At 44.9% G+C, this 13,909-nt stretch overlaps 1 protein-coding gene across 4 annotated transcripts in view; it reads left to right on the top strand.

The window, feature by feature from the left end:
- The window catches only part of SETX (senataxin), a 156,776-nt gene that overhangs the window by 121,793 nt on the left and 21,074 nt on the right, over window positions 1-13,909 (top strand). For all 4 annotated transcript variants that reach the window (XM_033960295.1, XM_033960296.1, XM_033960293.1 and 1 more), the window contains 6 exons: window positions 1,785-1,900; window positions 2,653-2,724; window positions 4,338-4,481; window positions 4,713-4,820; window positions 5,734-5,921; window positions 6,102-6,194. In XM_033960295.1, coding sequence (XP_033816186.1) covers window positions 1,785-1,900; window positions 2,653-2,724; window positions 4,338-4,481; window positions 4,713-4,820; window positions 5,734-5,921; window positions 6,102-6,194 — 721 coding nt within the window. The remainder of the gene's footprint in view (window positions 1-1,784; window positions 1,901-2,652; window positions 2,725-4,337; window positions 4,482-4,712; window positions 4,821-5,733; window positions 5,922-6,101; window positions 6,195-13,909) is intronic.

Genomic DNA, 13,909 nt, shown 5'->3' with positions numbered 1-13,909 from the left:
GGATATTTCAAGCTGTTATCCTTAAGATGAAATAACACAATTTCTAGGTTTTCAGTTTGGTAAGAGTCTAATATAGTGAATTCAAGGGATTCCTTCACCACGATTGCCAGTCCTCCTCTCTTATTTTGCCTACATAGAGAGACCACTTTATTCTGTTGAACAGAATTCTTTGATTAAGGGACCCACTTTTTCAGCTGTGACAAAGTCCTTCACCAATGTTGCTTTTCTTCTAATAGAGTGAATATTGATGTATGCACAAGGGATTGGGGTGGGCTTGCAGTTCTGTTCAGTAGTAAGACATGGAATTTGTTTTAGGAATCTTTCCTTACCACCCTTGTTGAGGCTATGTCCTTGATAGGATTTCCTACGCTCACTTGTAGTTGGAATGGAGCATAAATCTAGGTTGGCGCAAGGTTAGGGTTAGGGTTAGGATTTCGGAAGGTGGGTATGAGTTTGGTGTGAAATGTGATTCTTCAAGGGATGTACCTGACTAGGATTGGCCAAATGTCATCGCCCTTAGTGGTCCACAGATAGGTAGAGCGCAAGTAAAGAAGAATTAATGTCCACCACTCCATTCTCATTTTCAGAAGTTCTTTCTAAGCTATAGAGAAAAAAACATTTGGGGTGGAGGGGTATTTAGATTGTAAAGCTTGTTATTGGTCTTGGTTTTTGTTTTTTTTTAATTGAGTCTTATCTGCAGTAGAGAGGTCAAATGGGGGGTGGTCCAGGTCCATGATTGTCGGCATAAGCAGCTTCCCCTATAGTGATTTTTCCATAGTGTCCTCTTGGTCCCCACAAAGGGGAACACAAAGGGCTCTTTGGCATAGCCCTTTGGCAGGCCCACCTGGACGATGACCCTTTAAGGGAACTGTAGCGCTAAAGCATGTCAGGTTGGTGGGGCTTCCAATGGCGCTGCTCTTCCAGCAGGGCTTGGCGGGCTGGGTGAGAAGTTTCCTCCTGTCTCTGCCAGTCATTGTCTATTTATTTGTATCTTACATTTATTTACTTTTGTTAAATTTTGCAAGTTTATTATATCTTATTTTAAGATTTGTTTATTTTCAATATATTGTTTTTATGACTTGTTATTTATTTAAATGTATGTTTATTTTGTAAGTATTTTTTAGACTCCTGATGCAGGCAGAGACGCCGAAACATGGCCTGTGATGGGTCTTATAATTAAAGCATGTTTATTACCCAGTATTTGAAGGCTCTTTGGACCAGATTCTGCAAACGGTGCTGGTATCGGCCGGTTCTTCAAAAACCAGCGCCGGTCACAAAATCGCGGTCATGTGTAAAATGGACACTGTGAATATAGGTCAGGGTTTTACTGGCCTTCATTTCCAGTGCCTACTTTACATGAGAATTGTGTCCACAGGGGCTCCTACTGGTGTTTACAGTCACCTCTGACGCAAGCCACACCCACTTTGACCAAAGTGCTGGTAAGTGCCTCTGTGGAAGGGACATCAGCGGCCTATTCTGTAGGTGCCTACATTTTTAAAATTGGTTTTAAACAACATGGTCAATTACCACATCATTTATCACCAATTAAAGTAGGTGGCGGTAGGATGCCTACCACTACCTAATTTTCGGCATCCCTACAAGAATCAGAGCCTTTTTGCTTTTTCTTTTTGCTCTTTTAGATTAGATGTTAATAAATGGAGATGTTAACCATTATAATTATCAAGTAGATTGGCTAAAAGCTGTATTTTGCTAATTTTATTGCTTGAAAGGGAAATTTCTTCCTATCACAGGTATGCTGACTTGTAATTATATCACTTTTGCAGAAAAGGCTCAGCTGGGTCGTTATCAGGACTTTCAGAAAAGAAAGGAAGAACTGGATCGCCTTCTAGATGAGCTCTCACGCCAGCGAGCCAGGGAAAGGTGCAACAAGAGCAAAGAGGTACATGAGGATTTGAGGGCAGTACTGGCCTTTAGCTTGGCTGAGACTTATCACTGTGAAATAGGTGGGAAAAGTTTGCATGGCTCATGGAGTTCTTGCCAATCTTTTGTGTCTTATAAGATGTCTGTGTCGAGTTTATAGCTTTGTCTTTTGGTTAGTTTTGGAGTGGGCTTAATTTTCTGTGCATGATTGTGAGCTTCAGTGGATTGTCTGTGTGCCTGTATGTTTGTGTGTCTGTGATTGGAAGAAAGCTGTTTGAAAAGTGTAATATACTTTAATCACCATGTTACAGTGAATAAATGTATGCATGCTGTACCTGGTTGTAACTGCTTTTCTTATATAAATGCACTGCATAATTTGTGGGATGTTTCTTGGCCCACCACACAGAAATTTCGTTTATAGAGCACAAGAGCTTCCCTATCTCAGCTCCTTCCCCCCTCCCCGCCTTTCACATTGGTTGGATCCTACTCACAATCTCTGCCTTCAACTGTTTCTGCTACCAGTGTATTCCCATTGGCCTGCTGCTATTTGCATTGGAAGCTGACAAGCTGCCCTAGTCATAGACTGGGTAGGATACAGCCAATACAAAGGCCTTTGGGGGTGGAGTATCAGAAGCAAAGAAAGTATCTATTCTTGGAGATCCTGTTGGATACTTCTGATGACCCAAATTGGCTGCTGTCAGAAAGAGGATGTTTTATTTAGTGGAAATCAGTATGTCTTATATTCTTGTAATGCATATTTTGTTTTGTCAGTGTGAGATTCTTGATGAGAGAATCCTTAGACTTTCAAGTGAGAGGCAGCAGCTTACAAGCAAACAGAAGGAGGTAAGAGTTGCTGGAACAATCCATACTTTTCAGAAAACTGATTGACGCACTTTATCATCTTTTTTGTGAACCTCGAAAGCATCATTGTTGGTCCCCTTCATAAATTGCAACTTGTTTTAATGAGAAGAATTCTTAGTTACTGGAATTTCTCTCTCTTTGTGAGGGTACTTATTTGTACCGGCATAGGCATATTGCTCCTGAGTAATTATCACTGTACAGCCCAGCATTATATTCAGTAGCACTATAAAAATAATTATATAGATAGAATTGGTAGATACAAATTTTGATATGATCTTTGGCGTGTACGTACATAATATATAGATATAGATAGCTATAGATATATAGATATAGGTTTTTTAAACAGAGTGTAAAAATAAATATATAAACTCATTTTCTCCATAACTATCAAAACGTGATCAATTTCAATAAAATTTGGCATATATTTTTTTTGGTTTTAATTTCTATTGTGCTTAATGCCTATGCGGATTACAATAAAATGTACATAACTTATCACATTATATTACATTGATGTCTTCTATCCCGCCAATACCTTTCACATCAATAAAACATCAATACATCACAAACTGTACAGAACTGCTACAGAACTATCAGCTGCCACACTTTATTTAAACAGGAAAATCAAATTTACAGTTATAAAATCCACTCCAAGGAACATCCATTCTAGTAAAATGCTCTTAAAAAAAAGGGGGGGGAGGGGGTTTTCAGCAACTTTTTAAAATATTTCACATTATTACATAATCTCAAAGGAACCTGGTAGAGCATTCCATAACTATGGACCAGCTACTGAAATAGCTGAATACCATGTTTTCATATAATGTTTCATCTAAATTTGCAGTAAGTTAGCACTCATGCTAGCCACCTCACCAAAATGAAGTCACCAAACAATTATCATCATGATGTATATAAATGCCATTTTGTTTTACACACAACAGTTTACATGGTTTTCAGTTGGGAGAGTCTAACCCTGATTAAAAATTTGTATCTTGCACCAGCCTTATAGGCTGGTGCAAGAATTTCCAAAAAAAAGGTGGAAGAAAGTAAATATAGAATATATATTGAAGAAATTGTAAGATACTGGCTCAACTGACTGCCAAAAGAAACCAAAAAACACTCTTGGCTGATTAGGTCAAGGTTTTTATGTGGATCATTTTATTTCTATGTGGATTGGTTACACTGACTTGTGGAACTTTTAATTTTCAATAAAGTCCATTTCAGGAACATTGTCATTCCACAGTGTTTTTTGTTTTCTTCTGGATTTTCTTCTCTGTGGATATCTCAGGGTCAATTTCTTTGGTTTGGTTCAACTGACTGCCAGTCAGGAATTGACAGGACCCAAACAGTTTTCACCGAAAAAAATGCCGCAACATTTGAAGAATCGGGTAATGAAGTGATATCATTTAGGTGATGATATCATTTAGGCTTATTGCAAATTTATTCAGAATCATATATCCCAAGTTTTATTGAAATTGGTCAAGTTTTGACAGAGTTATGAAGAAATGAGTTTGCATATGTTTTTTGGGTTTATTTTTGGAAATGCAAATAAAATATATTGCCATCAAGTCTTGAATCCCTTGCTTTTCTTCTGTTGCAAGATGCGCCCTTACGAAATACAAAGGACCATCATCCTGGAGTCTCACATTATTTGTTGTACTCTGAACACCAGTGGTAGCATCTTGCTGGAGTCTGCATTTCGTCATCTGGGGCATGACCCTTTCAATTGTGTCATTGTGGATGAGGTCAGTCACTCTGTTTTTCATAGATACCACATTACTGTCACCCAGCTCTATCTCAACTACCTGAAAGGAGGACTCCTGCATCCCCATGGCCAAAAAATCTCTGTTAAGACAGATAAACACAACCTTGTGTTCAGGCCTCCTTTAACCACTTTCACACTAATGAGCATTGCGCAACATTAATTTATCAGGATTTATTTTTCTTCTGACTTCCTTTTACCTGTCTCTGCTCAGGCTGGGCAAGCATGCGAAGTTGAAACCCTAATCCCTTTGATTCATCGTTGCTCTAAGCTTATTTTGGTTGGAGATCCAGAACAGCTGCCTCCTACTGTAATCTCTAAGGTAAATATCCTGTGGGGGAATTTTATTATGGACCAAATGTGATGGAAAGAGCAGTATCATCTTTTTGGCATTTTATGTGGGTAGAAACTGTAATGGGAGGGAAAGGAAAGAACTCCACTACCTAAAATCAAGCCTTATTTATAATAATTACTTTCTTTAGCTAGTAAAAAGCTTTTGGCTTTCAGAAAATTCAGTTAATAGTCCTGAACCACAATGCTCCATATCAAAAGGAGATACAGTAGATTAGAGAAGGTTCAGGAAAGAGCAGCAGCTCCCTGAAAAAAGGCTAAACAGAATGGGCCTTATCTGCTTGCAGTTTATAAAATCATGAGTGGTTTGGAACAAGTTAACTGAAGAACAACACACTGTGAAACTGGTAGAAAATTTAAACCCCTAGTCCATATACAAGTAAATCAGAATTTGTTGTTAAAGGATGAAGGCAAATGGCATAACTGGGTCTGCAAATTGGACAGGTTTCTGGATGAGTTCCATTAATAGCTTGGTGGCCTTGGTGGGTCACTACCTCTTGGAATAAGCAGCAGGAAAATGATCTTCCAATTAAGATCCACTAAGAATGTCCAAGTGATCCAAATTTGACAGAGACAGGATGCCAGACTGAGTCAGAGCATAGTAAATTTTTATCCTTTTTAGGCACATTTACTACTAAACGAGTGTTTACTGTAGATGTTCAGTCCATCTATACACATATATCAGGGGCCAGCAGGCAAACTCAGCGATAGAGGAAACAGATTACATTGAGATATGCCTCCTTGTGTTATATTATAAACATATACCTAATCTACTTGATTTTTTTCTTTAGAGTGTTGGGGTGATTTCATAGCACTGTGGTATGGCCGCTGTGACTCCTAAAAATGGCCTTATTAATGGTGTCCCTTTTGCTCCTTTTTTGCAGAAAGCCGAGAGTGTTGGCTATGGCAAGTCTTTGATGGCTCGTCTGTGCAATAGTTTGGATAATGAGGCACAGTTGGGCATTGAAGCCAAGAAGGCCATCCTGCAGCTGACAGTGCAGTACCGCATGCACCCAGATATCTGTCTCTTCCCTTCCAACTACATCTATGGAAAACTTCTGAAGACATACAAGTAGGCACAATTCCACTTTTTTTAAAGAGAAGTTTCATGGACCCCCCCCCTTGAATATCTTCCTGACCTTAGATTTTCATCCCTAATTACCTTTGCCTTCCTTTTTCCTCTGCTGCCTCCCACTCTGATTCACATTGTGCTAAGCTCCCTCTGTAAAAGAGCTGCTATGATTTCTCGTAGAGGCACAGAAGAAAATCGCTGCTCCTCAGCCTGGCCTTTCCAACCCTACCTGCTTTTTGACGTGTCAGATGGATATGAGAAACGGGAAAATGAGTAAGTAGTTCCCCTGAGCCTGAATAACAGCCATTGATGTACATTGTCAGTCATGAAGCTTGTGTGCCATTTAGGAGCTACAAAACATTTCATGTAATCAATACAATCAAGGGTGGGTGCTTTCCTCTGTGCCCCGATTTAAATTTGTTGCAGCACTGATTGCTGCTCACTCTTCTGACCTGTGTTTCCAGCTGGTTTGGAAGCTCTTGGTACTCCTGTCTCTTGGATGCAGCTGTCTGAAGGTTTACTTTGGTCAGTAGGAAACAAGTGGTGATGCGATGCTCTCATTGATGATGTCACAATTCTCTGTTGCTATAGTAAAGTAAAGCCAGCAGGGGGCATTGTGGTATTAAAGCATCCACTTGTGCTGTTCTCTGCTCTAGATGTGTAGTAATCTTTAAAGCAGGTTTGTCCAACCTTTTTCTATCAGGAGTCTTATTTTATATTTTGTAATATTTGGAGGGCCATAACACATGTGCACACTTGCACTCACGCAATCTCTGAAAACATATAGAAATAAGGTGATACAATGGAACCTTGGTTTACGAGCATAATTTGTTCCAGAAGCATGCTCGTAAACCAAAATACTCGTATATCAAAGTGAGTTTCCCCATAGGAAATAATGGAAACTTGCTTTGATACGTTCCCACCTACCCCACCCCAAGGCCAGCGGCGCTGCTCCCCCTCCCACTCGCAAAGACCTAGGCCCCTTTCCCTCCTCCCATGAGCAGATCCCCTGACACATTGCTGCTCCCTCAGACGGGCTCTATATTGCCCCATTCACTCCCCATGGATAAATCCACGAACACATTACTACTACTCCTGCTCCCCCAGGAAGTCTCAGTGGCACCTCCATTCTCTCCTCCCCGGCCGATCGGATACGTCGCTGCTCACCTGCAGGAGTGCGAACCGGACAATCTGAATCTCTGATCGCTCCAAAGCGAACAAAAGGGCACAGCTGATGGCGCCATGCTGCGCCTAACCCAGTGGGATCTGCCCACAGCGCCCTACCGCTTTCCCATTGGCCGCTCTACCCTTTCAATCCGAGCAGCCCTCTTCTGTTTACCGCCTCACCATTGATTGGGATTGAAGGGGTGGTGTCTCACCTGCTCACTAAAGCCTGACCCCCCTGGCTTCCTGGCCCTTGTGAAGGCCGGTAAGAGAAGACGATTGGTCTGTTTGGATGCCAATTATAATGGGAGGGGCCAATGGTTGGTGGAGGGGGCGAGAGTGCTCAAGGCCGGCAGAAGCAGGGAAGATCTTCTAGCAGCACCTGCCAGACCGGGGGGGAGGGTAAGTTTAAATTGTTCGGGCGGGGGGTGCCGGTTCGAGTGGGAGGGCCTTTGTGAGCAGGGGGGAGCGATGCCGGTTATCGGGGGGAGGGGTGCTCGCAAATCGAGTCAACACTCGGTTTGCGAGACACGTTTTGCGAGAATGTTTTGCTCGTCTTGCAAAACACTCGCAAACCGGGTTACTCACAAACCGAGGTTTGACTGTACCTTTTTATTGGATTAACATTACATTTTTTACTAGTTTACGGACACTAAAACTTCCTGCCTTAAATCAGGCATACTATAACAACACTTTCTAGTGCAATAGGTGTGTCATTCTGAACAAGTAAGTTGTATCCAAGTGCCCGTGAGTTGTGCAGAAGGAATCCACTCCAATTTTTGAATTCCTCCTTCTTCACAGCCCTCTGTGAAGGAGGAATTCAAAAATTGGAGTGGATTCTGCTGCCCCTACAGGTTTTTCCTTTTGCATGGTAGCTGGAAGAAGTGTTTCTGATCTGCTCTACTTATTACTTTATTTTTGTCATTTTTTTTTCAGGATTTCTTCACCTTTTTTTGCTTGATTTTGTTGCTAAGAGCTCCCCTAGTCGAGGGTCTAGCTCTGCCTGCTTGGTGGAGAAACAGACTGAGTTCTGCAGCTGACAGGCTAGTCCCTTGTGGTCCATTCCCCTTGTAGCATTTCTTGCCTACTGTATTGCAGGGGCTTGAGCGCAGGCTGTTAGGCATCCTTAGGGGGCTCAGCAGGGTCTCACAGTAGCCAGCTGCATTTTACATCCCCCCCCCTTCTATGTCTGCAGAGATTGGAGGGTCAGACTTGACAGCCCAAAGTTTGAGTGCTGAAAAGACACTCTGTTTTGAGACAGTTATTGCTTCTCCCTGATCCAGCTACCTTTGGAGTTGAGGCAGGCTACAGCACATTGCCAGCACAGGTCATAGTGAGTAAGGCTGTTACAGCCTATGAGAAGAATCGTGGGGATCTCTAATCTTGTTTTTAAAGGTTTCTTTGTGCCTGTTCCCTCATGATCCCTGAATAGGTATGCACGACGCACAAATAGAAGATTAGATTAGATCCCCTTCCTCTCAAATCACTAGTATTTTTGTTTTGATTTAGCATTTTGAAGCCATTTTTTTTTTTTAAACATATGTTTATTAGCAGTGAAGCAGCACATACATTCAGGCGGCAACAATGCCATAATCTACAAGCAAATAACACAAGGGATACATAAACAGCTGATAAATGCAAACCAAACCAGAGACATCAGGGATTCGAGAAGGATCCATTAACAAGAAATACAAGGAAAGTCCCCGCCACAAGGCAGTGCCAACTTCACCTATTTTTACTTACCCCCTCAAATAACCAAATAGACATTCCCCAAGCCCGACTCAAAACCCATGCACGCCAAGCACACACATGACAACAGGCACCCCCCCCTTTCTCACTAATCTCCCCCCACACACAAACACAAGCAAACCTCCCCCCTCCCTCCCAGTCCTAGATAGAGGAGCTGTCGATGAGTATAGAGAAAGAAATAGGCCTACAGATGGAAAATAGAAGGAGAAATAGAGAGAAGGTCACCCAGGTAAGCAGAGGGCTCCCGAGAACCCCCAAAGGGGGTCTTCTCCTCTGGACCAGAAACTCACAATTAGCTGTCACCGGGTACTGGCTCTGGAGCAGAGATCGAGCGCAACAAGCCTTCCCACAAAGCCACATAATATCTTTTATCACAGTTGGAAGATCCCAAATACCACTGGCGTTCAAAAGTGGCCATGTCCCGCAATTTGGCATGCCACAACGCAATAGGAGGAGGGGCCTCAGAAATCCAACTAGAAAGAATTGCTTTCTTAAGCACTAAGAATACATTGTAAAGGAAGCGCCACTGGGGGACAGACAAACCCTGTTCAATAAGTGGCTCCTGCAACCCTAGAAGTAAAACCCCATAGTCCCATTCCACCGACCGTTGAAGGATAGCCTCCAACATGGCCAGCACCCCCCTCCATAGGGTAAGTTTAGAGCATTCCAAAAATGAGTGGAGGTACGTACCTGGCTGGCATTTGCATTTAACACAAGAGGCATCATCCCAGAGTCCCAAGCTGGCTCCCCGCTGTCGGGTTAAGTAATATCGGTGCAGAATCTTAAATTGAGTGTCCTGATACTCAACAGATTTAGTGAATACAAAAAGGGTGGCAAAACACTCCTGAAACTGATGCTCATCAATAGATACACCCAGATTGCCCTGCCAAACCTCTCTTACACTGGATATACCTACAGTGGGACTCGAGAGCTTCAATAGTTTATACCAATGTGAAAGCTTATTCATAGAGGCCGGGGTGGAGAGAAATTGTGTGTCGAGCCCCCAAGCGCCCACGCTCCTGAGCATCGGTTACGTTCTGCCTCCCAGTAATGGCGGACCTGAAAGTAGGAAAACAAAAAGTGATTGGGGAGGCCCCACGTTCGCTGAACCTGGGAGAAAGAGGGAAAAGTCTGGGGATCCAACTCAAGCAGCTGCGCCATGACCGTGCAACCCCGGGCCGCCCAACCCCGAAATGCTGAATAACCCCAGCCCGGTTGAAAGTTGGAATTTCCCAGGAAACGAAGAAAGGGAGACACCACAGGACTAAGCCCCTGTCGGCGCCTCCACCATCGCCAAGCCTGCCGTAAAGGCCACATGAATTGCATCTGAACTCTGTACCGGTGAGAGGGATCGGATTGGGAGTGGAGCATATTCATGAACTAAAAAGGACGAGTCCAACCCTCCACCCATCCCGGTGGGGAATATCGTTCACATCCCGAGTACCCCTCATGTATCCAGCGCAGAAGCGCAGCCACATTGTAGAGACGAATGTCAGGGACATTCAGCCCACCAGCAGACTTATCCAACATCAATTTCGCCATACTGATTCGCGGAGCCTTGGAGTGCCAGATAAACTTAGAGATAAGCGATTTGAACTTAAGTTCCTCCTTGCGGCGCAACCAGATCGGGATGGTCTGTAAAGGGTATAACATTTTCGGAAGCATAACCATTTTGACTAGCGCTATCCTGCCCATCAGGCCCAACGGCAAATCCTTCCAACGCTGACATAGCTTGTTAATCTCCTCCAGCGGCCGCAGAACATTTTCCGCATAGAGGACGGAAGGCTGTGTGCTTAAGAAGACGCCCAGATACCTCATAGGCGCCGTCGTGGGCGGAATAGCCAAAAGCGCGTGCCATGGCTCCGGCGGGCCCCCAGACAGCAGTAAAAGTTCCGACTTAGAGCAGTTCACCTGAAGGCCAGAAAGCAACCCAAAGGCTCTCACCACCGTGAGAGCTGGATCCAGATGAATGGAAGCCTGATCTAAATACAAAAGGATATCATCCGCAAACAAGCTGATTTTACACTCGTGGTCCCCGACTCTCACCCCCCGGAAATGATTACATCCTCTAATTTTGATGGCTAATGGCTCCATGGCCAGCAAGAATAATAAAGGGGACAGGGGGCAGCCCTGCCGAGTGCCTCGTTGAAGGCCAAAACGGGCCGTCAAACTGCCATTGATTAATAAGCGGGCCTGCGGGTCCACATACAACGCCTTCACCCAAGCCAGAAAGGAGCCTTGAAATCCGTACTGCTCCAAAGTCCAGAAAAGATATTCCCAGGAGATGCTGTCAAATGCCTTTTCCATGTCTAATCCCGCGATAGCTGAATGGCCCCCGCGTCCCGCATGGATCCGAATGGCTCCCAGCACTTTCATCAAATTCATGGAGGCATATCGACCAGGAACAAAACCCACCTGGTCATGGTGAATAAGATCTGGTAAAACGGAATTCAGTCTACGCGCTAGGGTAGCCGCCAACAGCTTTATATCCTGGTCTAAGAGAGAGATGAGCCGATACGAACTCACCAACGCATGGTCCTTGCCCGGTTTCGGCAGTAAAACCACATGGGCAAGGTTATCGGGTAACTCGGCCTCGCCCGCTGACACTCCGTTATACAGGGCGCACAAGGGCGCTGCCACCAAATCCTGAAGAATCCTATAGTATTCCGGGCCTAAACCGTCAGGGCCCGGCGCCTTCACCAAGGTAAGGGAGCGGATACCCCGCAAAATCTCCTCCTTCGTAAGCGGAGCGTTCAAGGCCTGGAGCTGCGCGTCCTCAAGCCCCGGAATCTGGATATCAGAGAAAAAGGACAGCAAAGCCTCTCGGTCCAATGGACGAGCTTCGTACAGCGTCGAGTAGAAAGAGACAAATTGTTCCTCTATTTGCTGAGCTGTAGTGTATTCGATACCCCGGGCATCCTTAATAGATGTAATAACTTGCCTTTTTTTTGGTGGTCGCACCAAGTTAGCTAAAAGTTTCCCCGCTTTGCTCCCCCAGCGATACAGTTGATATCTGTGATAGTACAAAGAAGTCTGCATACGATCATTAAGCAGCCCCTCTATCTGCTCCTTCAGAGACTGAAGTTCTCGTTTGTCAGAGTCAGACATCGACTGAATATGGCGCTGCCTGAGAATACGCATATCACTCGTAAGTTGCAATATCTTCCCATCCCGCTCTTTCCTCTTATGAGCCGTGTACGCTATAATATGCCCTCTCATCACCGCTTTAGAGGCATACCAGTACGTACTGGGGCTCACATCAGCAGTCTGATTAGTCAATTGATAATCCACCCACCGCGCTCTAAGATATTCCCGGAATGCCTTGTCTGTATACAATTGAGGAGACAGCTTCTAGGACTTACCCCTAACCCCAGATGAAAAAGAGAGGGTCGCCACCACTGGAGCGTGATCAGAAACGGTGCTCTCCAAGATATCAGCTCGAATTGCCGCTGTAAACAACCGGCGATCTAGAAGAAGGTAATCAAGGCGAGCATACGCGGTATGAGCATGCGAGAAGAAAGTGAAGTCCCTATCAGAAGGATGTAAAGTGCGCCAAATATCCACGATGTCTAAGTGGCTAAGTAGGAAGTTAACCCCTCTTGCGGCATGATCTCGAGGCGGCACTCGGGGTGGCTTACAGTCAAAGCTCGGATCAGCAGTGATATTAAAGTCCCCTCCCAAGAGAAGATGATACTCGGTATATTCTGACAGTTTAGAGAGGAGATTAGAGAAAAAGCTGTGAGTGTATACATTCGGGGCATAGATATTGCAGAGCATCAGCTTCGTACCCCAAAGCTCCCCCAATACCATAACAAATCTCCCCTCGCGGTCTTGAACCAGCTTGTGAAACTGAAAAGGTAACTGTTTGCTAAGAAGGATCGTGACCCCTCGCCGCCTACCCCCAAAGGATGAGGAGTATACCTCGCCCACCCAGCTTCTACGTAATTTAGAATGTTCCAATTGTGACATGTGAGTCTCCTGGAGATAGGCTACATCGGCACTCAATTTGCGTAAGGAGGCCAGTACTCTCGATCTCTTTATAGGTGACCGAAGGCCAGCAACGTTAAGAGTAACCACCTTTAAATCAGCCATTGTCAAAAGGCCAACACTCAGATAATTGACCACTATAGAATTGCAACCACCCCAGCAGGACCTCCCAGCTAAGTCCCTGGGTAGAGAAAAGATAGGTGCCACTCCCCCATCCAGAACCAATCATACCATACATCCACATCCACACAAACAGCCACCCGACCCATGCATACCCAAACATACCACCCCAAAAAACCCTCACACACTCCCCCCCCCCCTTAACCCAAGACCTTCCTCAGCGGTAGCTCCCTTCCCCAGCCCCGCACCACCCAAAGACACACCTCCCACCCCGCTCGCCAGGGAGCCCCCCACCTCCCCTCCACATCCAAAAAGAAAGAAAAAGAACTCAGCTACAAGATCCCTGTGCCCCACCAAACGGGTGTACATAGAAAGGCAAAACAGAATCACAAGAGTCCTGTATAAACAGAAAGATCCATACTGGGCCCTAGGAGAAAGCACAAAGAAAGAGTATAGAAATATAGAAAAACAGTCCAAACGGGCCCCAACAAGGTAAACCAGAGTCCAGAACTGGCTAGGCCCCTCGCCCACCCCCGTCAGAGAGGCGATGGCAGCGGGGCATAGCATAGCAGGGAGATACTCGCTGTCCGGGAATCCCAGTGTTCTGTCAAGGGTACACTCTGAAGTCCTCCCTGCGCAAGATTAGTTAGTAGGGAATGCCATAGGTCCTACAGGAATCAGCCCGGACCACGTGCCATTCATGCCTGGTAAGAGCCAGCAGCCTCAAAGTTTGACCTCATCCGCGTCCTGCAAGGTGAATGATTTGCCCTCCCTCCAAACTCGCAACTTAGCAGGAAAAGCGAGGGCGAACTGTATACCTTTGGAATGCAGCACCGAGCAGAAAGGTGACATCAACTTGCGCTGCGCCGCCACTCTGACGGAATAATCATTGAAGAGAAGAATCTTCACTCCCTTGTATTCCAGAGGCCCTGCCCTGCGATACGCCCGTAGGATGGACTCCTTCTCAC

Source organism: Geotrypetes seraphini, chromosome 10, assembly GCF_902459505.1.
Source record: "Geotrypetes seraphini chromosome 10, aGeoSer1.1, whole genome shotgun sequence".
Taxonomy (NCBI): Eukaryota; Metazoa; Chordata; class Amphibia; order Gymnophiona; family Dermophiidae; genus Geotrypetes; species Geotrypetes seraphini.
This window is presented reverse-complemented; position numbering and strand designations above follow the sequence as displayed.